This window comes from Pelodiscus sinensis, chromosome 5 (genome assembly GCF_049634645.1).
Source record: "Pelodiscus sinensis isolate JC-2024 chromosome 5, ASM4963464v1, whole genome shotgun sequence".
In the NCBI taxonomy this organism is placed as follows: domain Eukaryota; kingdom Metazoa; phylum Chordata; order Testudines; family Trionychidae; genus Pelodiscus; species Pelodiscus sinensis.
This window is the reverse complement of record NC_134715.1, coordinates 123,339,029-123,364,597: the sequence shown is the minus strand read 5'-3', so window position 1 is coordinate 123,364,597 and position 25,569 is coordinate 123,339,029. Positions and strand designations below refer to the sequence as shown.

Below are 25,569 nucleotides of genomic sequence, written 5' to 3'. Positions count from 1 at the left end.
CCTTACAGAATCAATACAGTGGCTTTTGCTAGCTGCAGGGGGCAGAGTTAAGGTTACGTTGTAAGGATAGTATGTATCATAATGGCTGTGTCTAGACTGGCAAGTTTTTCCAGAAAAACTTGCCAGCTGTCTACACTGGCCGCTTGAATTTCCGCAAGAACACTGACTTCCTACTGTAAGAAATCAGTGCTTCTTGCGGAAATACTATGCTGCTCCCGTTCGGGCAAAAGTCCTTTTGCGCAAAGCTTTTGCACAAAAGGGCCAGTGTAGACAGCTCAGATTTGCTTTGCGCAAAAAAGCCCCGATCGCAAAAATGGTGATCGGGGCTTTTTTGCGGAAAAGTGCGTCTAGATCGGCACGGATGCTTTTCCACAAAAAGTGCGTTTGTGGAAAAGCGTCCGTGCCAATCTAGACGCTCTTTTCCGCAAATGCTTTTAACGGAAAACTTTTCCGTTAAAAGCATTTGCGGAAAATCATACCAGTCTCGACGTAGCCAATGTGTTTCCTAGTTTCCAGAGGCTCAACTGTAGCTGATCTTAACATTCTAGAAGGACACCAACTACCACCCAGCAACCTAAATTATGAGTAAACAAAGCTTTTTGCTAGTGAATACAGATGTAAATTCTCATTCAGTGACATAAGACTTTAAGAGGGAGTAGGTTAAATCAACACACTTTAACACTATTTACTGCTTTGAAAAATAAATTGTATTGCCAAATTTTATTTCTCAACACAACCAATTGAAGCATCCTGAATATTTCTTTAGCTAAACATACTGCACTGTACTAAAGATAATTTCTGATATACAATGAAACCAGTGTTCTAGTTTACTTTTACTAAAAATCTGTAAATAAAAAATAGATCTATGTTAATTACTTCAAAAATATTCTATGAACATAATAGTAAATGTGGAATATAAAGGGTCTTCCAGGACTCCATGGTCTTGAGCAGGTGTCATCATGGCTTGCATGTTGGATAGCTCCCAGACCTGCAGTTACAAAAAAGGAGGCATGGATAACAAATGATAAAGAAAACTAGAACCTTAGACACTAAGATGAAATCTGTTAGGGTACATCTACACTGTGGCGCTATTTCAGGATACGTCCAGTATCCTAAAATAGCTATTCCGCATCTTGACAGTACTCCCGTTATTTCGAAATATCTTTAGAAATAACAGGCACGCTATTCCAACGTCCCTGTAAACCTCATTCCACAAGGACTAAGGGGCATTTCAGAATAGAGGTTTTATTTCAAAATTTGGCGCTGTAGAGACAATGCCAAATTATGAAATAGGCTACGCAATTTGCATAGCTCAAATTGTATAGCTTATTTCAAGTTAAGGGGGCAGTGTAGATGCACCCTTATGGAAAATTACAGGCTTTACTTGCTCTGGCCCCATTTGAGAGAAGCAGCTCCATTTACGACAGCATTTAAATTGTGGTCCCAGCTTCTATAATTTTACTGCAGACAACATGCTACTTGGTGTCTTTACTGAAGTTCCAGCTCTTAGAGTCACATGATCACATGGGAATCACAGCTCTTTCTTATTTTTTAATATTAAGATTTTAGTCCTTGTTTGTGGAGAAAAGCTTGAAAATGTGACTCCAAAAAGCTCAAAACCAGAAGACAAACAAAAAGAACCAAAAGTTTATTTTTTTTTAAATCTCCTGATTTAGGGGAAGACTGACTTGTGAGTTTTGAAAGCTTGGGGTTGGCTGTTTAAGTGCATGCTTAGCTTTAAGCACATGCTTTGGGCCCAGTGCTTATATGTTGCCCTGACTGAAGATGGATTTACAGCACGTGCGTAAGAACTCTTCTGAATATGGGCCACCCCACTTACGTGACAAGCCCTGTTCATTTACAACAAAGTCAGGGTCAGAAGATATGGCGCAGAGAAACTAAGAACAGCTCAGAATCCACAGTAGTAGCTCTTCCTACTGACATTTGGCACCATTGGCAGGTCTTTCCCATCTCTGTGGATTTTTGCAACTCCAAATGCTCCTAAAACAGCCTCACACCTCAGATATCTTCCCTTTTGGGCATCAAAGATGAGACCTAACCCAAATACCAGGGACAGGTTGCATGAGTAAAGAAACCAGGGCTTGGCTCTGCATCAGCTATTTCATTATCTTTCCCAGTTAGTTGGTTGAGGGGGGAGTCTCAAGTTTGGGCTTCTCTTCTCTTCTCTTTTTTTTTTTTTTTTAAATTGTCACTGTCTCAACAGTGTCAAAATGTGACCTGGCTCTAGGGATAACATTGTAACATCGTGGGTGACCCTGGCACCTACCACGGTCTGTATGGCCAGGCTCAGAAGACTGCATTCACTGGAATGGGCTGGTGAGAAGCCAGCCCATGGGACAGATGTGTGATGGGCTTTACAGCAGAGCACAGAGCTGACATGGCGCTGGGAGATGGCCAGTTCAGCTTCTGCAAGAAAATACTGTAGCTGTCCTTGTATTCTGAGACCCAGGGGCTCCTGTGGAGCACAAGAATAATGGGTAAGAAGGTAACATCAAAGCCAAGCTCTATCATATCCAAACACATGCACTAAGGCCCTGTCCTGACTTGGGATTTGCCCCAGTTTCAGCAGTGGCTGGCCAGCTACCCATGCATCGGTTCAAACCTCAAGGGCAGGGAAGGAAAAATGCAATTTCTGCCTGCCTGAAATTGGGGTAAATTCCACTGGGGTATCTGAACTGAGAATTGCAATGTTACTGCTACACCCTAGCAAATCCCCTGCTTTAGACAAGGCTTTATGGGAATTTTTAATTCTAGTAACAAGGGTCCCTGGCCATCCCATGACTCTGAAATCATATATCAAAATCAAGACGTCAGGGCGAATTGGAGTGGGAAGATGGAAATCACCTTTCAATGAGCTATGGCATGATCTGCAACTTCTCAGAGTATCTCAGGGTATGTCTACACTACCCCGCTAGTTCGAACTAGCGGGGTAGTGTAGACATACCCCCAGAGTATTAGTGTCTGGCCTGTACAGATGAACCATACACAGCCAGCTCCAGGGCCCCAAATGCCTTTCTTAAGGGGATATTTAGTAGGATGCTCTAGTGGGGGAAACCACAGTGGAATTTAACATCCCTTCTGTCTCCTTCTATGAGATTTTTCAGGAGAGGGAGACTGAGCCTTGTGAAATCATTTTATCCTGAAGGAAAGCTTTGTTTTTATGTTGCTTGTTATTTATTACACTATGGGCAAGAAGAGAGACATTGGAGAAGTATCATGGAAATCTTACTCTATGGTTCAAAAATCGAAGATAACAAACCCCCATGTTCTTCTTCTCTCCCACCCGGTCACCCTAGTGCCCAAATCTCACTTACTCGTTAAGGGAGCCATCTTCAAAGACAATTTTAGAGAAATTCTTGTGTGCTTTGAAATGCTCTTTGTGGACTCCGGACCAGTATTTGTAATCTGTGCTGTAGGTGCTTGTTCCATCCGAACTGCAGCAATCTGTTGAAAGATCAGAGATCTCAAACAACTAAAACGTCTGTCCACTCCTCCTCTCTGAGGGTACGTCCACACTACAGTGCTAATTCAAACTAACTTAGTTCAAATTAGTTAATTCAAACTAAGCTAATTCGAACTAACGCGTCTAGAACTAAAAACTAGTTCGAATTAGCGTTTTGCTAATTCGAACTAGCATGTCCACATTAAGTGGACCCTGAACCGGGCTTTAGGATGGCCGGAAGCAGTGCCGGCAGGGCATCAGAGGAGGACTTAGAGCGTGGAGATGCTGTCTCAGGCTAGCCGAGGGCTGTGCTTAAAGGGTCCCGACCCCCACCCCGGACAGACAGTTCTCAGGGGTGCCCTGCTTGCAAAGCAGTCCTGGCTTGGAGTGCCCGGAGTACCCACACTGGGCACATCACAGCACTCGGCCATCAGCCCGGCTGCACTTGCCGCAGGCTGCCATCTGGGGAGAGGGGGCAATTGGGGGGGCTGCATGAGAGCTTCCACCCCCAGAAGCCCGCAGAGCCATCCCAGTCCTCCCCATCGGGGGCTCGTGCCCCATTCCTCCCTCACCTCCTTCCACTTACCCTTCCCTAGCCCCTTTTCTTGATGTACAAAATAAAGGACAATTGTGTTCAAAAATGGAATCTGTCTTTATTGAACAAAACTGGGGGAGACTGGGAAAAGGAGGTGGGAGAGGGGAAGAGAGAGGCTGGGAGAGGGGAGGGCAACTAAAATGATCAGAGGTTGGGAACAGGTCCCATATGAAGAGAGGCTAAAGAGACTGGGACTTTTCAGCTTAGAAAAGAGGAGATGGAGGGGGGACAGGATAGAGGTCTCTAAAAGCAGGAGTTGGGTGGAGAGGGTGCATACAGAAAAGTTCTTCATTAGTTCCCATAAAGAAGGACTAGAGGACACCAAAGGAAAGGAATGGGTAGCAGGCTTCAAACTAGTAACAGAAAATTGTTCTTCACAAAGCAAAGAGTCAACCTGTGGAACTCCTTGCTGCAGGAGGCTGTGAAGGATAGAACTAGAACAGAGTTTAAAGGGAAGTGAGATCAAGTCATGGAGGCTGGGTCCATGGAGTGGTATTAGCCAGGGGGTAGGAGTGGTGTCCCTGCCCAAGGTTTGTGGAAGGCTGGAGAGGGATGGCACGAGACAAATGGCTTGGTCACTGTCTTCGGTCCATCCCCTCCAGGGTCCCTAGGGTTGGCCGCTGTCGGCAGACAGGCTACTGGGCTAGATGGACCTTTGGTCTGAACCAGGACGGCCATTGTAAGCTCAGGGCTCAGGGTCGGGGGTCTCAATGGACCCCCTTGATTTTCATGCACACCTGCTCCTGGGTGGCCAGGCTGGCAGCTCTCCTGCCCTAGCTGGCCACTTTCCTGTGCCTAGTGCGGAGATCGTAGACGAGGTCCACGATGTCTGCACTAGCCCAGGCGGGTGCCCGCCTCTTGCGGTCCCGGGCAAGCTCCCGGGAGCCGCCAGCCTGGTCCCGGGAAGAGGGGGAGGGCTGGGGGGCATCGGGTGGGTGGCTCGAGCCGTGCCAGGTGCAGGGTCTGCTGGCTGGGTGCTGGCATGCTTGCACCTGGCACGGGCACCGTAGCCAGCCCGTGCCCCTTTAAGGGGGCCGGGAGGGGGGCAGACGAGTTTCCCTGGTGTTGGCCAGAGTGGCCACCAGGGAAAGCTGGGGAGGGCTAGCCTCCCAGTAGTTCGAATTAAGGGGCTACACACCCCTTAATTCGAACTAGCTAGTTCGAACTGGGCTTAATCCTCGTAAAATGAGGTTTTCCTAGTTCGAAGTAAGCGCTCTGTTAGTTCGAATTAAATTCGAACTAACGGAGCGCTAGTGTAGCACCTATTAAAGTTAGTTCGAACTAACGGACGTTAGTTCGAACTAACTTTGTAGTGTAGACATACCCTTAGATCATGCAATCCCTCTCCAGACACGTGCAAGAGTGTTCCCAGCTGTGTAATCTATTCCTACTCTCTGTCTAATGAGTGACACACTTTCATGTGCGTGGGGATGTAGCACAGATATTGGCTGATGCAGAAAAGAGGCCCAAAAGCTGATGAAGCAGAGCAGCAGCTCAGTCCTGGTATTAGACCTGTAGTGTGATCTCCCAACAGGCAAAAGGACCAACACTGGGCAGATCCCTGCAAGTGAGAAACATCAGCTCTGCTGCACTGACTCTTCTCCCCACCCCACTAGAAGTGCTCCTGTTCTTTTGCTGTAGGAGACTGGTTTTATAGACGGGAAGGGAATGGTCCAGAGGAATAGTCACTTTCTAGGCTGGCATCCCTTGTTCTATCCTGCAGGGTTTCTCCACCTGGGGTCATGGTATGGTTGGGAGTAGAGACATGGACTTGGGCTGTCAGCCCCTGGCGTGGGTTGTGGGGCTCAGGTGGCTTCAGCCTCCTACCTCTTCTAGTCTTAAAAGCTGTATTACAATTATTTTGTAAATCCCAAGAGGATCTCCAGTACAAAAAGGTTAAAAAACCACCCCCCACTTCCAGAATGACTGTGTTAATGCTAAATGAACATGAATGGTAAATAGCTTTAGCAATTTTTGTTTGTTGGTTTGTGCTGTAACATTTTTCAGGCAGGTACTGGACCACGCTGTCACTGACATTAAAGCAATCTTGACAGGGTTCTAACATGTTTTAAATGCAAAAAAAATTTGGTCCAGCTGTAATGTACTGGTTAATATTTGTGTCCTGCTGCCTCTGCTGGACAGAATCAGGGTTGTTCAAGGCATTGTGGTTTGGAGCCAGCAGCTGGAGTGCCACGAAAGAGGTCATGGAGCTCCCACCAAACCCCAGCAAATGGAAAATGGACTTCATTAGGCTCTGTACTAGGCCCATAAACTGGGCCAGAGGTCTTGTGTGAGATTCCACCCATGTGGTTCAGCAGATAGCTCATGGAATCTGTACGGCTCTGGCTAGCTGCAGAGTTCTGTCGCAACTGGGAAAAGCAAACCTTCAAGGGGCTTGGCTCCAGCCTCCTTTGACCTAACTGAACTTTGCAGCTGCAAAATTTTGCACCCACAGAAATTAATAGTGGGCCCAAATCTGAGCCATTGCCCTTCTAACTATCTGGCATGCATGTGAATGGTGGGTGCCAAATGGGAGTCCCCTTCCGTTCTGCCCGGAAATGTATCGAACGTTCCCACCCTGTTTTAGTCATTCAATCCCCATTCTTCTCCCTAGGGCCTTTTCATTGGCTTGAATGCCAAAACTGGGCCAGCAGCTCCTCTGTAAGGATGCCTCACACTCACAGGTAGACTGTTGCCAGGCAGCTAAATCAACCAACCTTCCCTAAACACAGACGACCCCAAGACCAGGCTCCTGTTCTGCTGAGCTTTTGCTTGCCTAGCTCTGCACGTCTCCCGGATAAATTGCTGATAGTTGTCCCAGGTCTGTCTTGGTCTTCGCATGTTAGACACTGGCCCTTCCTGACCTAGGAGGGGAAAGAACACACATTGTGATATAAGGAAAGTCACCCTTGTTTTAATTACTCTCTTGCTTTGCATCCTGACAAAGTCAAGGGGTCAGATCCCCAGCTGGTATAAAATTGTCATAGCTCCATCAACTGCGGTAGAATGTCACTGAATTATACCAGCTCTGTGATGGATCACAGTTTAGGTCCTGAGGGGGGAAGAAGGGAAAAGATGAATTATGACAGAACGAGGAGCCATGGTCTCAAGTTGCGGTGGGGGGAGGTCTAGGTTGGATGTTAGGAAAAACTATTCCCCTAGGAGGGCGGTGAAGCACTGGAATGGGTTACTAGGGAGGTGGTGGAATCTCCATCCCTAGAAGTTTTGAAGTCCCAGCTTGACAAAGCCCTGGCTGGGGTAATTTAATTGGGATCGGTCCTGCTTTTAACAGGCGGTTGGACTTGACTCCTGAGGTCTCTTCCAACCCTATGGCTCTATGATGATATTATGCAAGTGGAGGTTAATGTCTGTGAAATGATACTGTTCACCATTTGTGTGGCTCCATGGTTTTGCTGACCTTCGGCTCAATTTCCTGCTCCACCACAGACTCCCTGTGTGACCTTGGCCAAGTCACTATGGCGCTGAGTCACCACAGTATTTAGGCTCCTGACTTCCATAGATGAAAGGAGTCTAAATAGCTTTGGGGATCTGGGATTAGGCTCTCTTTGCCTCAGTTCCTCATCTGTAAAATGGGGTTCTTAGCCCTGCCCTAGCTGACAGGGTTGTGGTGAGGATAATATGTTAAAGATTGTGAGGTGCTTAGATACTACGGTAAGGGGGCCACCCAAATCCCTTCTATAGAGCCAGCTATTCGGCAACCACTGTTCCCTCTAATCTGCTCCATCCATTTGCGGCTTAATTTTTTCATGTGCACCAAGGCACATGTGAATGTGCACCACCAGGAGAAACACAAACTTAGCTGTGCGTGCTCTGCTAATCAGCTGGGTGGCAGTGGAATCTCTCCTGAGCAACTGCACATGCACACAGCTTACAAGGAATACGGTCAGCCACTTAGTTCAGGTCTGCATTCGTAAACAAACGTTAGCTGGAGGATAGTGAGAATTACCTTCTGTTCCTGGACATTGCTCGGTGGCTTCAGGAGGCTGGAAAAATAATGGTGAAGAAGCAGCAGCTTCTCCTTGTGGCATGATGGACAGTTGTGTTCTCTCCGTTTTGTCCGCCTGTGTTGCAGCTTGCTCCGGGTGGGGATAACATTTAGAAAGGTATTGGTTAGCGTTTGGAAGGACGGTGTTAAAATACTTCCTCTGCTCTTCCTGGACCTCTCGGAATGATTCAGGACCAAATGAGCCGCCTTTGTGACCCTTTTCCAGTTTATCGTCTGAGCTAACAGGTGCTTGACTGCACAGTCCTTCGGCAATTTCTTTTCCCTGGCTGACTGGATATTCCTTACACATGACTGGAGGCCGGTACTTAGAAAGCTGTGAAAACTCCTTGGCTTTTAGTTGGGCTTCTGCTATTTTAATCTTCTGCGGAAACAAGTCACAGGTGAATGGAGGGGAGGTGGATATATTGGAAAGATGGTCTAGTGACTTCTGAACGTGAGGGTACCTGCCTACTGCCAAGTATAGAGCCTTTGGGATCAGTGTACCCAAATACATTAAAAGCAGCCATCAGATTAGCAAAGTATTGTATGACTTGGAAAGCAGAGCCACTGGGGAACTGTACCATTAGAAAATATGCTTTAGTCAAACACGAGTTATTGGCCTCAAATGCGGTAAATTCTATGGCTTGTTTGCAGTGCAGGAAGATCCACCGATGTGGGGAGGGCATAGGAGGCAACTGCCCTGGGACCTGGTGATTCTAAAGAGCTCCCAGCTCCCGGCCACCCCGTTGCTGCTACTCAATGCCCAGAGCCCTTTAAATTGCCACCAAAGCACCATGCTCCAGGCAGCTCTGAAACCTGGGGGGGGGGGGGGGGGGGGGGGGGAGGGGGGAATCACAGAATCATAGAACACTAGGACTGGAAGGGACTTCAAGAGGTCATCGAGTCCAGTCCCCTGCCCTCATGGCAGGACCAAGTACTGTCTAGACCATCCCTGATAGACATTTATCTATCAAGGGGTGCAGGTGCTACAGTCTGGGTAGTGCTGAGGCCAGGCTGCCCTTCACCCTGCCCCTTCTGCGTGAGGCTCTGCCCCCTTCCAGTACCACAGCACCACCTCCGCCCCTCCGCCTTGCCCAGGGGCCCAGCAAGGCTGTTAGTTCCCCCGATCATCTCGTGGTCCCTTCTGGCCTTAAAACTTTACGAACCTATTAAACTTACCGTATTGAAAAGGTATGGAAAGCCACTGATCAGCCTGCTCCTCTTCCTGCCATTTTCATTGCTACTTTTACTATAGTTGTGGGGCGTTATTTTGGGTGACTCTAACTGGCTTCCAGCTGGACATCAGGGTCTGTCCTCTGTGATCCAGGAACAGAATCCAGGCCTGAACCCATCAGAGACCTAACAGGACTCCATTGATAACAGCCTGTTTAGAAATAAAACCAGCCCCCCCCCCTTCCTTACATTGTTATAGTGAGCCCTGGAACTCTGATTGTCAGACTGAGCCAACAGCAATCCACTTATACTGGTCAAATAAAATCAAATAATCCTCAACACCAAAAGTTTTAGCCAACAAGGAGGGATCCCCAGCTTGCCGCTTACTGACAGCTTCAGAAAAGCTTAAACTGAGCCAAAATGCCTGGAATTGTGGCTGATGGAGACCAATGTGCCTGTTATTGACTAATATTGCCACAATTCAGGAGCAGACTGATGGAACATATTGGTAACTGAAGCATTCCCACTTCAGAACAGAGCTACAGAATGCTGCAGTAGGCTAGTTTCCACTCTAAAATGGCAAAGTTAGAGTGGCAATGGAGTGGAGAAAAATGATACATGTATTAATGTTATAAAAAGCCAAGCGGTGGACAGTAGAAGGGGAAGAAGTAAGTTGAATCACACCCAGGTGATTTTGCTGAAGCGAAGACCAAAAAAACCCCACAAGATGACATTCAATAAAAAGACAATTGCAAAATGCTACACTTAAAGACAAATCAAATGGAAAACTACAGAATGGGGTATAACTGGTGAGGCGGGAGTATTTCTGAAAAAGATCTGGGGTTACCATGTGTCCCACGGTGAATATAAATTAACAAGATGATGCAGCTGTGGAAAAAAAGCAAACTACATTCTGGGGTATATAATGAGTATTTATGTGAGATATGGGAGCTAACTCTCATGTTCTGCTTGACTCTGGTGTCTCTTCTTCTGGTGTATTTTGACCCATCATGGGCACCATTCTTTAAGAAAGATGTGGACAAGTTGGAGAGAGTCCAGAGAAGAGCAAAAACTAGGAATAAAGGTTTAGAAAACCCAATGTATGAGGAAAGGTTTAAAAGGAAAAAGAAATGGGGTATGTTTAGTCTGGACTCTGGAGAAAACACGACGAAGGGGAGGAACCTGATGACAGTCTTCAAATACACGAAGGCCTGTTACAGAGGACAATGATCAAGAGTTCTCTTTATGTTCACTGAAGTAGGACAAACAGTAATGGGTTACATCTGCAGCAAGGAAAATTTAGGTTAGATATTAGGAAAAACTGTCTAATGATAAGAAAATTAAGGTCAGAAGCGAGCATCCAAAGGAGTTCTGATATCTAACTTCCAGTGATGGCTTTTTTTTTAAATTCAACTATTCATTTAAACTAGGAATTTTCAACAAATTTACAAATCCTTACCATGTAAACAACCCAAAAAAAACCCCAAAAAGCAACATGAAGTTCTCTCTTGTGTAGACATCACATCAAAATAATCCTGAGATATTTCTATTTAAACAGGGTGTTGCCATATGATAGAGTGAGTATCATCACAACACATTGCTTCTAGAGCTTTTAATAAAGAAAGTGGCATCTCAATACACACATTTAACAGAGCTAGGCATGTCTATCAAATATTAATATTCAAAATAATTGGACGAGTGCACTGGTTTTATTGCAGGTCAATGTACTCTGCATATTGAATAAAAGGTAACCAAATATCTAATTTGTCTGTCCTCTATTTTAATGTGGACATAACTGGTGTCTTTACTTTTCCCTAACAACAAACTCCCATATTTTTTCAACCAATCCTCTGAGGTTAAGGAATTCCCTGGCTTCTCCACACACAATATTAATTATGGCTCATTTAAACTTGACATTTCATTAAGGGACATGACTGAGTAAATCCGTTCTCTTAAAAACCGCTGGAACCTAACACCAGAAGGTGACTTTCTCTGGAGTTCTTTGAGATGGAAAGAAAATAGAATAAAACTGAGCAACCTTCTCTCTTCTCAGTCTTTGGACTTAGCACAGGAACAAGGAGTAACAGCCATTCCAGCACATGTTGAAACCCAGAGAAATGCCCCAGTTCTCAGACATTTCCTCCCTTCTAATCATCTGAGCAAGCCCATTCATATGTCAGGACATTCACCCAAAGCACACTGCCTTCTAAGGCACTTTACAGAATAAAAGCTGCAGTGTTGGCAGGGGACACAGAAAACAACACTTCTCTCTCAGTCTGAGCTGTGGAATGGATGAGCCTGGGGAGGCAGAGGGTTAAAATGAAATTAATGGGGAGCAGGTTTAAAACTAATAAAAGAAAGTTCTTCACACAGCGTGTAGTCAACCTGTGGAACTCCTTGCCAGAGGAGACTGTGAAGGCTAGGACTATAATAGAGTTTAAAGAGAAGCTAGATAATTTCATGGAGGTTAGGTCCATAAAATGCTATTAGCCAGGGGATAAAATGGTGTCCTTGGCCTCTGTCTGTCAGGGGCTGGAGAGGGATGGCAGGAGACAAATCGCTTGATCATTGTCTTCGGTCCACCCTCTCTGGGGCACGTGGTGCTGGCCACTGTCGACAGACAGGATACTGGACTAGATGGACCTTTGGTCTGACCCAGTACAGCCATTCTTATGTTCTTATGTGCTTATGTTCTAAAACCGGGATCTTGGAGGGGAAACAGCCACCTGAGGGTTGGGTAACCTACAGAACCAGTAGCCAGCTGGAGACCAGCCGGAGTTTAGCACAGGGAATGTTAATGAGCGTAAGAGAGGGCAGGAGGATGCAAGCTGGCAATGAGGGGAAAAGCGGGAGGATGCAGAACAGAGGAGCATGGAACCTAGTGTGCATCTTTGTTTAGACAACAGAAAGCATTGGTGGCCATGGCATGAGTCTTTGCTCTCACCTGCTGTCCTGCCAGCTTAACACTGCATGTCAAATCTCTCCCTGCAAGGAGGTGTCACCTCTCAGAACCACCAAGCAACAGCAACTCAGGCAATTTCTCCCTCCCACACCCCACCCTGGACTTTATGTCAGGCACAGAGTAGATCCTGCCACTTGAGCAACTGTTAAGAACAGCCCCCTTGGGGCAGTCTCCTTTCCCAGTGCAAACAGCTGCTGTACTGAGTTGACTGTCACAGTCAATTAGCACAGGCCAGGCCAAAGGAGGCCAATCAGATTAAATAGTTCACGGGTTCACTCCTACTGCAAGGCAATTTAAAAAGAAACACAAATTACTTCCCTTCAGAAATCTGCAGCAAGGAGCTGCTCCTGACCCTTTCCTCCTGCTGTAGAAGGAGGTTTTGGAAGGATTTCAACCTTGTGACATTAGCACAACAGGTCTGATCCTGACTCGCACATGGTTACACCAGTGGGGCTTGTCACAAGCTCTATCACTCAAGAGAAACTGCAGCACCCTGATTAGGGGAGTTATTTATTACCACCTCCTGGCAATTGACTATACCGGGGACTTAGGAGCACAGTGACTCACCATGGAATCAGTGTTCTTAAGTTATCCCTTTGGCACCTCTGAAAATGTCCCCCATATGGCCAGTCATGAGAAGACAATTCCTGCTGTAACAGGACACCCTTGGATAGATCAGCAGTAGCAGGAAGGAGAGACCTCTGTACTTAAAAGCATTAATTTCACTCTATTTGGCTTTGATTAGCCATCCCACCTCTGTCTGCTCAAAGTCAGTAGCTGACTCACAAACTTCTCTACACCATTCAACCACTAGAAGGGAACAGAGCCAGGCTGGGCGTGTGTGGGTTAGACTATGTGTGCGTGTGGTGTGTTGCTTAGATACGAGCCACTCTGGCTGGGCTGCCTCTGTAGATTATGAAGGACTGATGCATTAAGGTGGAATGACCCGGAGTACCTGCGAGTGATTCTCAATGGGTGGTTTGTAGTTGCTGTACGGTCTGTAGTCTGACATATACAAGCTCTTGTACATGTCCAAAGAGACAGGTGGCTGAATAGAGAGAAGAAAACACCATCGGTTACTCAGCCCAAGCATACAGCATTGTATCACCCACTCCCCCGGCTGAATTACATGCGGGAGGGTGAAGAGCTTTGGGAAGGATCAGCTGCCATTGCACAAAAGCTGCTAAACGCTTTGTCAAACCCAGTTTCAGGCAGCCACCTGAGACAGCACCTATTCTAGCATCCTGTGTGGTCAGCTGGTGATGCTGGGAGTCTCTTGGACTGATCCCAGCCTCTGTGCCAGCCTTGTGGAGCACCGCCCATCAGGCCATTGGCAATGAACTATGGAACCTCCTCCCATCTAATGTTGCGGGTTTCTTTGAAACAACTTCCCTGTTGCCACGTCAAACCTCTTCCGAGTAGGGACAAAGAAATCACCCCAGTGCAGAGGACCAGTGCCAGGCGCATGAACTGCTTAGGTCCCACGTAAGCCTTCAGAATACAATGCCAGTGCTGTACCAGTCTTGGTTGTCTGAATTTCACCCTGTGGGCAGGTCCTCAGCCAATATAAACCAAGGCAGTTCTATTGATTTCAGAGGCGCTATGCCAATCCACACCAGCTGAGGAACTGGGATGAGCTTAAAACATCCTTCATATGGGGTTTGACCAGTGTAGAGCGAGCAATGAAGATGGACCTGAAACCAGAATGGCTGGAATAATTTATATGTTTGTATTGTTTGGTACGCAGTTGGAAAAGTGGCTGTCCCTAGATACCAAAGCTGGTGGGAGTGATACATCCAGCTGCAGACGACAACAGCTGTTGGCCCCAGACCAGCCCTTGACAGGATGCCAGATTTTGTAGGGACATTTTACAGGATTACATGGGGTTGCCTGCAATCTGGGGACTGGACATGATGACCCAGGAGTTACCTTGCAAGCCTACATCTTATTGGTTAATGACAGTTTTTCATTAGTAAAATAAAAAGGTGACCTTTCATTTAAAATTACCATTGACAAGCCATCGGGATCTCAGCTCAGAGAGCACATGACAGTCTGTCAGTGCACACCTTGGGCCAGCACCTGCAGCCATTACTCACACAAACTTCCTACAGGAGATTCGGGCAAGAATATATTTTATAGGCCTACTTTTGCTTTTCCCAAGATTTCAGCTATTTTCCTGGTGGCCGTACAGATGGCTGGCTTCGAAATGAAAGAAAACTAGGAATTCTGCTGCCCTTGGATGCAAGTTTTTTCTCAGGAGCTCATGGTCCACTTTCAGTGTCATGCACTGGAAAAATGCCCATGAGAAAGAGATCCCAGTATATGCTTCACCTTGGAAATGGATATTTTCTGCATCACATACACTATGGTGCGCAAAGAGCCTGGAACAAAGGAAGAGAGAGATGAGTTAGTAAAACAACAAACCAACCCACCATAGGCCCTTACTTCCTCCACTCCTGGTTACTGTACTCTGGGTCAAGGACTCCCATGGCTTTCAGTGGAGCTGTTATTCTTGTGGGCAAGTGGGGCAGGATTGTGGCCCAATCCTAGGTATTGATTAGCATGGAATCTATTGGGCCCTTTGCCCATTAGTTCCATTAGGTGGGAGGAGACTTCCTAGTCCTTTGAGGGCGCCTGTACCTGTTCAGCTGGTACCAGGCACAACAGCCCACAGCTCTGTGGTGACACAGATAGTCCATTGTGTACCAAAGGGTGCCACTAGCCACAGTGGGTGGGACTGGGGCATGTGGGTGCAGGCAGGTGTGATGTGTGTATTGGCATCTCGCTGTTATCCCCTCACCTCAGGGAAGAGTGGTCAGGAGCCTGGTGTCGGGGAGGCAGGTCTGCAGGAGAGAAGCTGCCGTGTGGCGTTGGCCCCGAGGTGCTGCCTGACTGGGCTGGTCGGTAGGAGTGGTGCTGGTGCGGTTTCCAGAGCAGGCTGGAGAACGTTCCATCCTTTGTGAGGTGCCCGGCTCCAGAACCCGGGGGCAGAGGAGGCTCTATGGAAGCTGCCTCAACTGTCCTATGGATGGGACGGTCCCCATTGATGTTAGCTGTGGGGCCCAGGGTAGTGGGAAGAGGCAGGGCGGGCCCTGGGGTACAAGTTTGCCAAGTCTCAGAGCAGCTAATGAAACCATGTGCCATGCCTGTGTTTCTCCAGCACTAAGGTTTCAAGCAAAAGTCAACGCTAATGGCAGAAGCTGCATTTTCTGTCTTTATACTCTCTCCTTCCCCTTTTGTGTGTTTGTCTTGCCGCTGTCTAAATCATCCCCCATTGTATTTCACACAGAGCAGGATCTGACTTTCGACAACAACAGCAGCAGCAGCAGCAGCTCCAGGTCATCCCTCAACTTATCTTTTTCTGCCTTCTCTCCAACTGCCCTTCCCCACCCCACAAAAACCCATTATTACTATTTACAAGGACTGGCAAACACGGTGATTTTTCCTCAAAAAACCCTCAAGCTAATGCAAAAGGGATGTTGGAAAATAAAAAAAGTCTTATTTAACACCTTGCCTTTCAAATGCTTTTTACTATTCCCCTCTACCCCCCTTCCCAGGGCCGGATTAAGGCATGGGCTAGCCAGGCAGCTGCCCGGGGCGCCAACCTATGGGGGGCACAGTGCCCCTTACAGCTGCCATCCGGCGCCGTGTGCCTGGCTCCAGATCACGGGCTGCAGCAGCTCCCAGTGGCCACCCTGCAGTGGCCACCAGGGCAGGGGCCGCGTTAACCCCTGCAGCACCGGCCAGCAGCACCCTTCTCCCTGCAGCTGCAGGGCCCTGCATGGCCAGGCTCGGCCCGCCACGGATGTAGCCAGGCTGGGCCGGTCCGGGCACGTGTATCCTGCCACCGCCAGCTCCGCGTGCCCTCCCCCATGTGCCAGGCAGGGGGAGTGGGGGCCATGCATGCGCCCTCCCCCAACCCGGAGTGCAATTAACCTGTCTGCCTGGGGCACCGGAATGGCTCGGTCCGGCCCTGCGGCCCTTCCGTATCTGCAATACACAGTTAAAAGAATTTTTATTGGGTTTGCCATTGTACTAAGCACACTGAGGTCTCTGTACCTGTTTTAAGCTATTTAATGTTGGGCAGTTTCAGGGCCATGTAAACAATTTAAACTTCTTGGACCCATGCTTCCAAGTGAATACAACAGACAGTGCGGTGATGGACTACGTCCATGGGACCGTACGAAGGAAGGGAAAAAAGCTGTGTGATGAGAAAGATTGCAGAACTAGAGGAGAACGTGACCTCTTTGTAGCATATTCTCCAGAGATGCCTACATGACAGGAAGCAGGAGTAAGATTTTAGACAAGACGGTGGCTCAGTACAACAGTAGAGTCAAGGACAAAGAAGAGAGTGTATCTAAGGCCAGGTCTACACTAAAGAGGAAGGTGAAATCAAGATATAAAACTCCAGCTGCGTTAATTACATAGCTAGAGTAAATGTACATTGATTCTAGTTTTCCTACCGTCTCCATCGTGGGAGGTTGATAGGAGCAAACACTCCTGTTGGCTCCCCTTACTCATTGCAGGAGCAAGAATACCAGCTGCCCATGGGGGCAACTTCTGAGTTCAATTAACAAGTCTTTATTAGACCCAATACATCAAACTCCGAAAGATCGATCACTGCAACATTGATCTTCCCTGGAGTGAAGACATAGCCTAAATATCTCATCACAAGTCATAACACTGCACTGTCAGAGACAGTATAAACCATTTGTTTTAAAAATAACTCCCCCCACCATATAGCTCCAACAGTGGTTCTAGGCAGCACTAGGAAGTCAGTGGGTTTGAGGACAACAGTATTCAGACAGCCCCAGGTTTTGCAGTGGGATTTTCTGCATTGAACTGCTCAGAATTAGTCATCTGTCTGAAGCAGAGATATTAAATTTTGATCAATCAGCTAATTGAGTAATCGATGGAATTTCCATCGACTGCTCGATGAGTTGATAACAGGTCAGGTGGGGTGCTCACTATCCTGGCTGCACCTCTGCCTTTTAAATGTAGCAAGAGCCCTGAGGCTTATGCTTATTGGGTAATCGACTAGTCACTTATATCCCTAGTCTGAAGAACAGTGACACAAGCACATGCTATATGTGGGCTGTGTCTACATTGGCACCCCTTTCCGGAAAAGGGATGCTAACGAGACCAGTCGGAATTGCAAATGCTGCGGGGGATTTAAATATCCCCGCGGCATTTGCATGAACATGGCTGCCGCTTTTTTCCAGCTTGGGGTTTTGCCGGAGAAAAGCGCCAGTCTAGACGGGATCTTGCGGAAAATAAACCCTTTTCCGGAAGATCCCTTATTCCTACTTTCAAGGAAAGGGGTTTATTTTCCGCAAGATCCCGTCTAGACTGGCGCTTTTCTCCGGCAAAGCCCTGAGCCGGAAAAAAGCGGCAGCCATGTTCATGCAAATGACGCGGGGGATATTTAAATCCCCCGCGGCATTTGCAATTCTGACTGGTCTCATTAGCATCCCTTTTCCGGAAAGGGGTGCCAATGTAGACACAGCCCAGATGTATGGAAAAGACAGGAGGTGGATGCTCATTAGAGAGAGTTTCATGTACTATGTTAGGTGGCTAGTTTTTATAACTTCTTAGGAGGTCTGGTTTGATGTCCAGAAGTTGAGGCTTTTGTGCAGAAACTTCATCTTGTTAGTGAAATACCCAAGATCTGAAAGCCCTGCCATTTCCACAGAGAAGACAACCAAGAATAGGGCTGTATGAGCTTCTTAGAACATAAGCATCTGTGGGCATCAACTGTGTTTTTATTCTCTCCAGGTGCACCCCTAGGCAAAGGCTCCATACAAGCTTGTGTTCTCCAGAACTACTGTTTTATTCTTGTGGCTGTTACGGAGCCAATACAGAGAGGGAGAATGAGCTGGAATCCATTCTACTTCATTCCAAATAGAGAGGGTTTAAAAAAAATCAAAAGTTTTGCAAAACTTGTTTGAACTGATATTTTGAAGTTTCAATATTTTTCAAATGGTATTTACAAATTCCCCCCAAATAATCGCAGAATTAGGAAGTAAAGCTGTTTCACTGTAATAAGAACTTTCCACAAAAAATAATCAAAAAATCAACATTAAAATAACAAGAAAAAAACCCTCCACCAGCTCTAGAAATCATCAAGACAAATGTTACCCTAGTTCCAATTGCAGGATCTTTAACATGGGTGAACATGAGCTGAAAAGAAGCCAGCTTGATTTTCTGATCCTGGGCTGCATTTGCAGAGCCAACAAGGAGAAAAAAAGACATCTGTTTGTCTCACTCATGTCTGTTTCTGAAAGGTGATCAGTATGGAAACCACTCAGGCCATTTGTAGAAAGGAACTTTTCTGACTATAACCTGATGGCAGGAATGGTCTTTTTGTTCCGTGTTTGTGCAGCATCTTGCATAATAGGGCTCTGTTCCATGACTGGGTTCCTAGGCACCACAGACGTATAAATAGAGAATCTGCAGAAATGCAATTCATACACATTTGACAAAGACATTAACTGTTTGGTACATTACAAAGCCAGTTTCTCCTACCTTTAACATCTGCATTTCCACATCAAAAGCTATGTCTGGGATACATCCATCCCATTTAATTAGCCTCATTAACACGGGTCCTACAATTGACAGGTATTGACGTTGGACTCCCACAGTGTAGATGCTGCAGCGGCTCAGCTTAATGTAAGCAGAATCCAGCTATGCATTTTACATAGCTGGATGACGTACCTTAAGCCAACCTACCTGATCTAGTGTAGACCAGGCCCTGGTGTTTATTGGCTCTACTCAGTATGAGTTAGATTGGCAGAATCTGTACCTTTTTCAATTCAGGTGTTGGGATGAAATCCACGTTGCTGAATCAGCCTTATGCCTCATTGTCTTTAGAGAGAAACCCGAGTCACAACTTGTCTCTGGAATGATCAGAACAGAACTTCCCCAAGGTTCAAGGTGTTTGGATTTGGTGTTCTAGTTTGCCCTGTTCTACAGACAGACTTGTGAGACCCGGTTCAGATCTGCTTTTCCAGTGTGGGCCCATCTCTCTAATTATAACCTTCATCTTCCAAAGAAGAAAAACAGTACACTTTATCAAACCCTCAGGGTCTTAACAAAGCCTTGGATATTTGATACAAGAAGTAATGGCCCCAGAAGCATGTTTACCTTGGATTGAGTGAGTGAAATCCATTTCAGAAGGGCTTTTTCACCTCAAGCAATTTAGCCTAATGAGGAGAAAAGTGATGTGATTAATGGACCATTTAAACAACAGTTTCATGGACCTTAAATGCTTAAATACACATATACATTTACTTTCTAAATTCCCAAATGATATGTTAATACACCAAAGCCACCTACGGTTAATACAACATATTCCATACGATCATATTAAAACGCGAACTCCACAGTCTGATAAGTTTCAGAGGGGTATCTGTGTTAGTCTGTAATTGAAAAAAAAATTTAAAAACAATTAGTAGGCCTGCTGCACCTTAGAGACTAACACAAAATGTAGATGGCATCATGAACTTTCGTGGGTACAACCCATTTCTTCAGATGAGGCTCAACTAGCATAGCAGTAGCATGGAAGGATAACTTAGTGGTTTGAGTATTGGCTTACTGAACCTAGGGTTATGAATTCAATCCTTGAGGGGACCATTTGGGGCAAATCTGTCAAGAATGGTACTTGGTCCTGCTGTGAGGGCAAGAGACTAGACTCAATGACTTCGCAAGGTCCCTTCCAACTCTACAAGATAGGTATATCTTCTTTTCTATACCTAAAGTTCATGCTAGGTTTCCATCTCCCCCTTTCTTTCAAGCACACTGCATCTGGGAACCTCACAAACATGAATGAATTTGTCCTCACAGCCCTCCTGTGTGGAGAGAGGTATTACAATCTCAATTTCTCTCCCTTTTCCAAATTGGGAGTTGCAGGGGATGGACATGCATGCACAATCTGTTCCCATTCCACCCTGGCAGGGCATAGACAGCTGAGACAGTCTTTTTCTTCCCAACTGGGAATCCTTCCAGGCAGCCTAGCACTGGCTCAGGTGTAGCATGGCTGTAGCGGGCCAGTTCTCAGCAGACAGATAGTCACTTGGTGACCATTTGCAGTCTCCGTGTGTGAGATGGGAGCAGAACTACCAAAGAACCAGGGAGTCATACTGGTCTCAGCAGCCCATGTCTCTGCTATGCAGAGCAGAGATTTGGTGCAGAAGAAAGTCTAACCCTACAGTGATTTGTAAAAAGGTTACATCCCAAGTTTTTGGCAGAGCCAGGAATCCAGTGCCTTAAGTGCAATGTCAGCCTTCCCTAGGCTAACATAACAAGGAGTCCAGTGGCACTTCAAAGACTAACACATTTATTAGGGCATAAATTTTCATGAGACACACCTCACTTCCTCAGATGCTGAAGAGAAAAGAAAAGAAAAGAAAAAAAGGAAGGGATACAGAGATGGGAGTGTGACATTGTTTTTGCTGATTCAGACTAATGTGGCTACTCACCCCTCTGTTCCCTAGGTTAGTTACAGTTTATTTGCCTTTAATTTTAATAACAATATTAATATACTACAATGGTTTAGTGCCTTCTGTTATTAATTAATTAGGCTACCTTGCAACATCTCTGTGAGGTAGATGAGCAGTGTAGCTGCCTGTTCCACATTGCTATTCTGGTATCTGAGGGCACATCTACACAGCAGGGCTACAGCTGAAATAAGCTACACAACTTCAGCTACGTCAATTGCGTAGCTTAAGTCAAAATAGCTTATTTCGGCTTTTGGCGCTGTCTACACAGCAGGAAGTCCAAGGAAGAGCACTCTTCCTCTGACTTCCCTTACGCCTCATAAAATGAGGGTTACAGGAGTCGGAGAAAGTCCTCCAGCTCAACATTATTTTGACATTATGTTGAAATAACTGCTTGTAGTGTAGAAGCAGACTATGTTATTTCGGAATAACGTTGGGTATTCCAAAATAACACTGCTGTGTAGACATACTATACATGTAAAATAGAATTGTTATTGACTCAACAACAAAAAGGATTCTTGGCATGCAATTGCTCATAAATGTGGTGTAAAACACCTTTCTGAAATCTGCTCAAAATGGGATAAGGGATGCAGCTGTTTGATGAAGTTGGCTGCTATGAAGATAAAGGGCCAGAGTCTCAAATGAGTTCCGAACCAGATACAGGTTAAATCTTTCTAGTTGAGTACTCTCTGGTCTGGCAACATCTGGCATGATTGTAGTTAGCCGGATGCCCACTTTCCATGGGTGTGGCCAATTTTCTCGCAGCCCCGTAAAGTTTGTTTACAGCCACTAGTCCTGGCTCTCAGTGTTCTGTGCTGTTATGTAGCTCTCATTTACCCCTAAATGTCTTCTAAAAGCCCAGAAAGCGGCAGAAGTATTGCTAATGCTGCTAGACAATATTGACCTCCTGTGCTTTGGCAAATTCTCTGGTTTGGCACCGGTCAGGTCCTGGGGGTGCTGGACTAGAGAGGTTCAACTTGTAGCAATGATTCTATCCAACGTGAGGATAATGGAAGCTGCATAGGGGGGACTGTTTCTGATAATCTGCCTCCAGAACCACCCTTTCCCCAAGGAAAAATAGATAGAAACATGCACTAAGCTCTGTCACAGTGTTTAGCCAGAAGCCTCCCTCCTCGAAAGTTTCTGTTGTTAGATCTTAATTGGTTGGTGACCCAGCACTGACTAAATAACCCGTCAACACTTTTTCCTGGAAGAAAATTCCCCCCTTCCCCTGCATGCTCTTTATTCTTTGGGTGATAACATGAATGGAGATCCTCTCACAGATTACGCTCTGCAAAACTCCATCGCTCAGACAGCAAATAGGAGTGTTGCTTATTGATCACTATTCTCTTTCATCATTCAAATACCCCAGAAGGGCAGTGACCCCAGGCGCCATCCCAAAGGGCACTTGTAAAGAGCTGGGTCACCGGGGAGTTATTGTAAACACTGCAGATGTTATGCTGTAATAAATTGTCATCCGTTTGGTAATAAATTTAACTTATATAGATCTCCATGAATTTCGTACCCCACCTGGAAAATATTTTACAAGTGGGGACATTTTGAGGCAAGGCAATAAAGCCAACTTTAGGCACTTGGGGTGAAATTCACACCTGTGCAGAGGGTCCGCACACGGCTGATGTACCACATAAATCAGGGGTCTCAAACCCAATTTACCTTTGGGCCAGGGACAGTCCTCAAATCCTCCTACTGGGCCAATAGTGTCACTGAAGATGGTGCTCAGGAAAAAAAAAAAGGTTCTTCTATTTTTATTTTGAATTTCATAGAAATGAAACAAATGGTCATACAACTTTATACAATGCCTTGCCTCCAGAGAGTGTTTAGTGTTTGATAGATTGATTTCAAGAAGCCACTTGCTTTTTGGGGGGTGAGAGGGCTGATTCATGAGTTTTGAACTCTTGGAGTTGGCAAAACAGTGCAAGTTGATAGTGTCGTCCCTTCTGACTAGGATGCCAGACCAGGGGCCTACACAAGACATGAAATGGAGTCCTCGTCCTGACACTCCCAAGTCCTCATGCTAGGCTGCTCCCGCCACTAAAATCCATGCCCTTGTGCTGGGATCCCTGGCCCCTACCTGGGGTAATCAAAAACGAAACCCACTGGCTGTAGATGCGTATCAGCTCAGGCAACGTCTAAACTGCAGGCTTCTTTTGGAAGAAGCTTTTCTGAAAGAGATCTTCCGGAAAAAATTCTTGTGAAAGAGAGCATCTGCACAGCAAAAGCGCAACGAAAAAGTGATGTGCTTTTTTGAAAGATAGCATCCACATTGATTGGACGCTCTCTCGCATTTCAGTTGTGATTACTGTGGACAGACACTTGTGCTTTTCCCTGGAGACCTCTTCTTTTGAAAAAACACTCATCCACATCCACACACGTCTTTTTCCGAAAAAGCTTTTTCAGAAAAAGGCTTCTTCCTCGTAGAAAGAGGTTTACCACTGTCTTAAAAAACCCTCCATTCTTTCAACTTTCTGTCAAAAGAATGCAATAGCAGTGGGGACACAAGTATTGTTTTTCCAGAAAAAAGGCCGTTTTTCTGGGAAAATTCTGCAGTGTAGACATACTCTCAGGCAGCTCCCTGGCCAGTGCGGTTCGATTCCTGGAAGAGGCAGCCAGCCCGGCTTCCTAAACCGAGCATGGCCCTCTGCAGCTGGGACTATCTGAGGGCTAGGGGCTGCTGGGAGCTATGTGCACAGGTGAGTCCCTATGCACCACCTGCTCCCTCCCCCACTCTTGGGCTGGCAGCCATGTGGGCCTGATTAAAAAACTTTTTCAAAGTATTTTGTGGGCCAGACTGAGACGTGCTCAGTGAGGGACGAGAGTTTGAGACCCCGGATATAAATCCCATTTCATCTCTGAGGGATGCATAAGCTTGTGCTTTTCTTCTTACGGTAATACTAAGGCACGGAGATCAGCAGCCTGGTTTTCCCGGGTCTCTCTTTGATGTCAGTGGGAGTTTGGGGTGATCAGCACATTAGAGAACTCTGAACGGCTTTTATTTAGGTGTCTAATGTGAGGCTCCCAAGGGTGAATATTTCAGCCTGAGCCTCTCTGCTGGGCGTGAAGGAGGATGCTAAGCATTGCCTGCCAAGATGTCATGAAGATGGACTAGCTGATAATGGTTCTGAAAAACGTGGAGGTGAAAAGTAACATTAGCATTCAGAATAAATGTGCCTGTCTCTCAGAGCTCTAAATCAGGGGAGGGGAACCACAGGCCTGGGGCCAGCTTGCCTGGATCAGGCCCCCCAAGGCTCAGGGCTTCACCTCAGTATTGGGGAGTCCACTCCAGCCCCCCTGCAGCACACAAAATCTTTTAGCCTGGGCCACCCCTAAGTTCTGATGTGCGAGGGCAATGTGGGGAGTGTCTTTCTCCTTCTAAATCAGAGGCCACGACAGTGAGGGCTTGTTTTTTGTTTATTTTGCTTCTTACTTGTGTGAGGTCCCCAACTAATTTTTCTGTTGGTCAGCAGCCCCTGACCCTGAAAAGGTTCCCCACCCCTGTTCTAAATGGCTACTGTTCACAAGGAATACTCTTCTGGGGACTTATTTCATTAAAAGACCAGGGAAAGGTTAGCTCAGGTGTTTCAGGGTAGGGTAGAGGAAAGGAGAGGATAGAGCATGGGAAAAGCTACTGGGCTGAACATAGGGACCTAAGTGAGTGTGTTGAATTGTTCAGTTGTGTCTTCTGACCAGATCCAACAGAAGCTGGGGAAACAAACCTCAGCAGGACCATGCACACGCCACACCCAAAGGGACGTGCACACGTTACTCTGCCCAGTGTTTTATTTTAGATCAATAACTAAAGTATGAATTGTCATGCAGCGTGTGATGCACAGGGGGACAAGGTGGTATCTGGGAGCTCTGACGTTGTTGGAGTCTGTCCATTGACTTCAGGAGGCTTTGGATCAAGTCCTACATGAGGTGCTGTGTTCCTGCTGGCCAGTGTTATGTGGGGATAGGAGAAGGCTGTTGCAGCTGATGTGGAAACCTGCAGCTGCGCTCCATTAGCATTGGTGGTTTGGAGAAAAAGGTGCAGAGAAGAGCAGGTTGAGAGCCGCTTCTGAGCAGCGCCTGTCAGAATGCTTGCTGTTGTCTTTTCTTGTGTGTAATCAGAGCTAAGCTCCAGCACACAGCCCTGTCTTCTCTGCTGAGCCGTCCATGCGCAGGCAGGTTTGTGAGACTTGTTGGGAACAACAATCGCTCAACTGCTAGCTGGTGAGAACGGCTAAGGAAATGCCTACACATGAAAATCACGAGTACATGATGAGTAGACGTTTCGTTCTTTTCTGTATTTGAATCAGAAATGGGTCTGGAGGTGATGGCTGGATCTAAGCTGGAAGTGTGGTTGTGACCCAGGTTTAATTTGAGTACTGTTAATTACCTCCCCTCTTATTTATTCTTTAGGGAGAAATATTTGTAGTGGGAGCAAAAAAATATTAGGGGCCTGATCTTGGACTGGCAAAACTCATGGTGCTGTTAATATGAGTTTTGTCTATGAAAAGATTGGAGAGTTCCATATAAAGGAAGACCTGGATTTGAGTCCGGATTTTTTTACATAGCTCTTATCAGATAAATAAATAATGAACTGACGTAAACACCACGGAGAATCCTAACCCCATTGAAGCCAATGAGATGTTTTTGTTGTTGTTGTTGACTTTAACGGAGTAAGGATTTCATGCCCAGGTGCAAACACATCAGACTTTGGTGAGCTTGAAATTCAGATTTGGAGGCTAATTTTATGGCTCTAATAAGCATTAGAATCCTCTCATCTAGATGGGAGTTTCGCCACTGACTTCAATTGCACAGGATTGTTCCCTTCATAACATGCTACAAGAGATCTGGTCTTTTAGAAACTGAATG

General features: G+C 46.3%; 1 protein-coding gene across 3 annotated transcripts; it reads right to left on the bottom strand.

Annotated features, from left to right (window-relative positions):
• Positions 1-695: 695 nt before the first annotated feature.
• LOC112546114 (uncharacterized) lies at positions 696-15,149 on the bottom strand. 3 transcript variants are annotated; one of them, XM_025185616.2, is made up of 8 exons: positions 15,000-15,149; positions 14,531-14,580; positions 13,155-13,247; positions 8,026-8,446; positions 6,776-6,922; positions 3,336-3,465; positions 2,288-2,476; positions 696-988 (listed from the first exon to the last, which is right to left on the bottom strand). In XM_025185616.2, the coding sequence occupies exons 2-7, from the start codon at positions 14,552-14,554 to the stop codon at positions 2,308-2,310; spliced, it is 984 nt and encodes a 327-aa protein (XP_025041401.2). In that variant the 5' UTR covers positions 14,555-14,580; positions 15,000-15,149; the 3' UTR covers positions 696-988; positions 2,288-2,307. The 3 variants fall into 3 exon arrangements, with proteins under 3 accessions (XP_025041401.2, XP_025041402.2, XP_025041417.2); XM_025185617.2 differs by having other exon boundaries at positions 8,026-8,443; XM_025185632.2 differs by lacking the exon at positions 2,288-2,476.
• Between the last annotated feature and the right edge of the window lie 10,420 nt (positions 15,150-25,569).

Coding starts and splice junctions, on each gene's coding strand:
- LOC112546114 (XM_025185616.2), bottom strand. CDS start 14,554: ATGCAGAAAATATCCATTTCCAAG. Junction 13,248..14,530: donor AGAAAATATCCATTTCCAAG/GTGAAGCATATA, acceptor CTCTCTATTCAG/CCACCTGTCTCTTTGGACAT. Junction 6,923..8,025: donor GCAATGTCCAGGAACAGAAG/GTAATTCTCACT, acceptor TTCCCCTCCTAG/GTCAGGAAGGGCCAGTGTCT.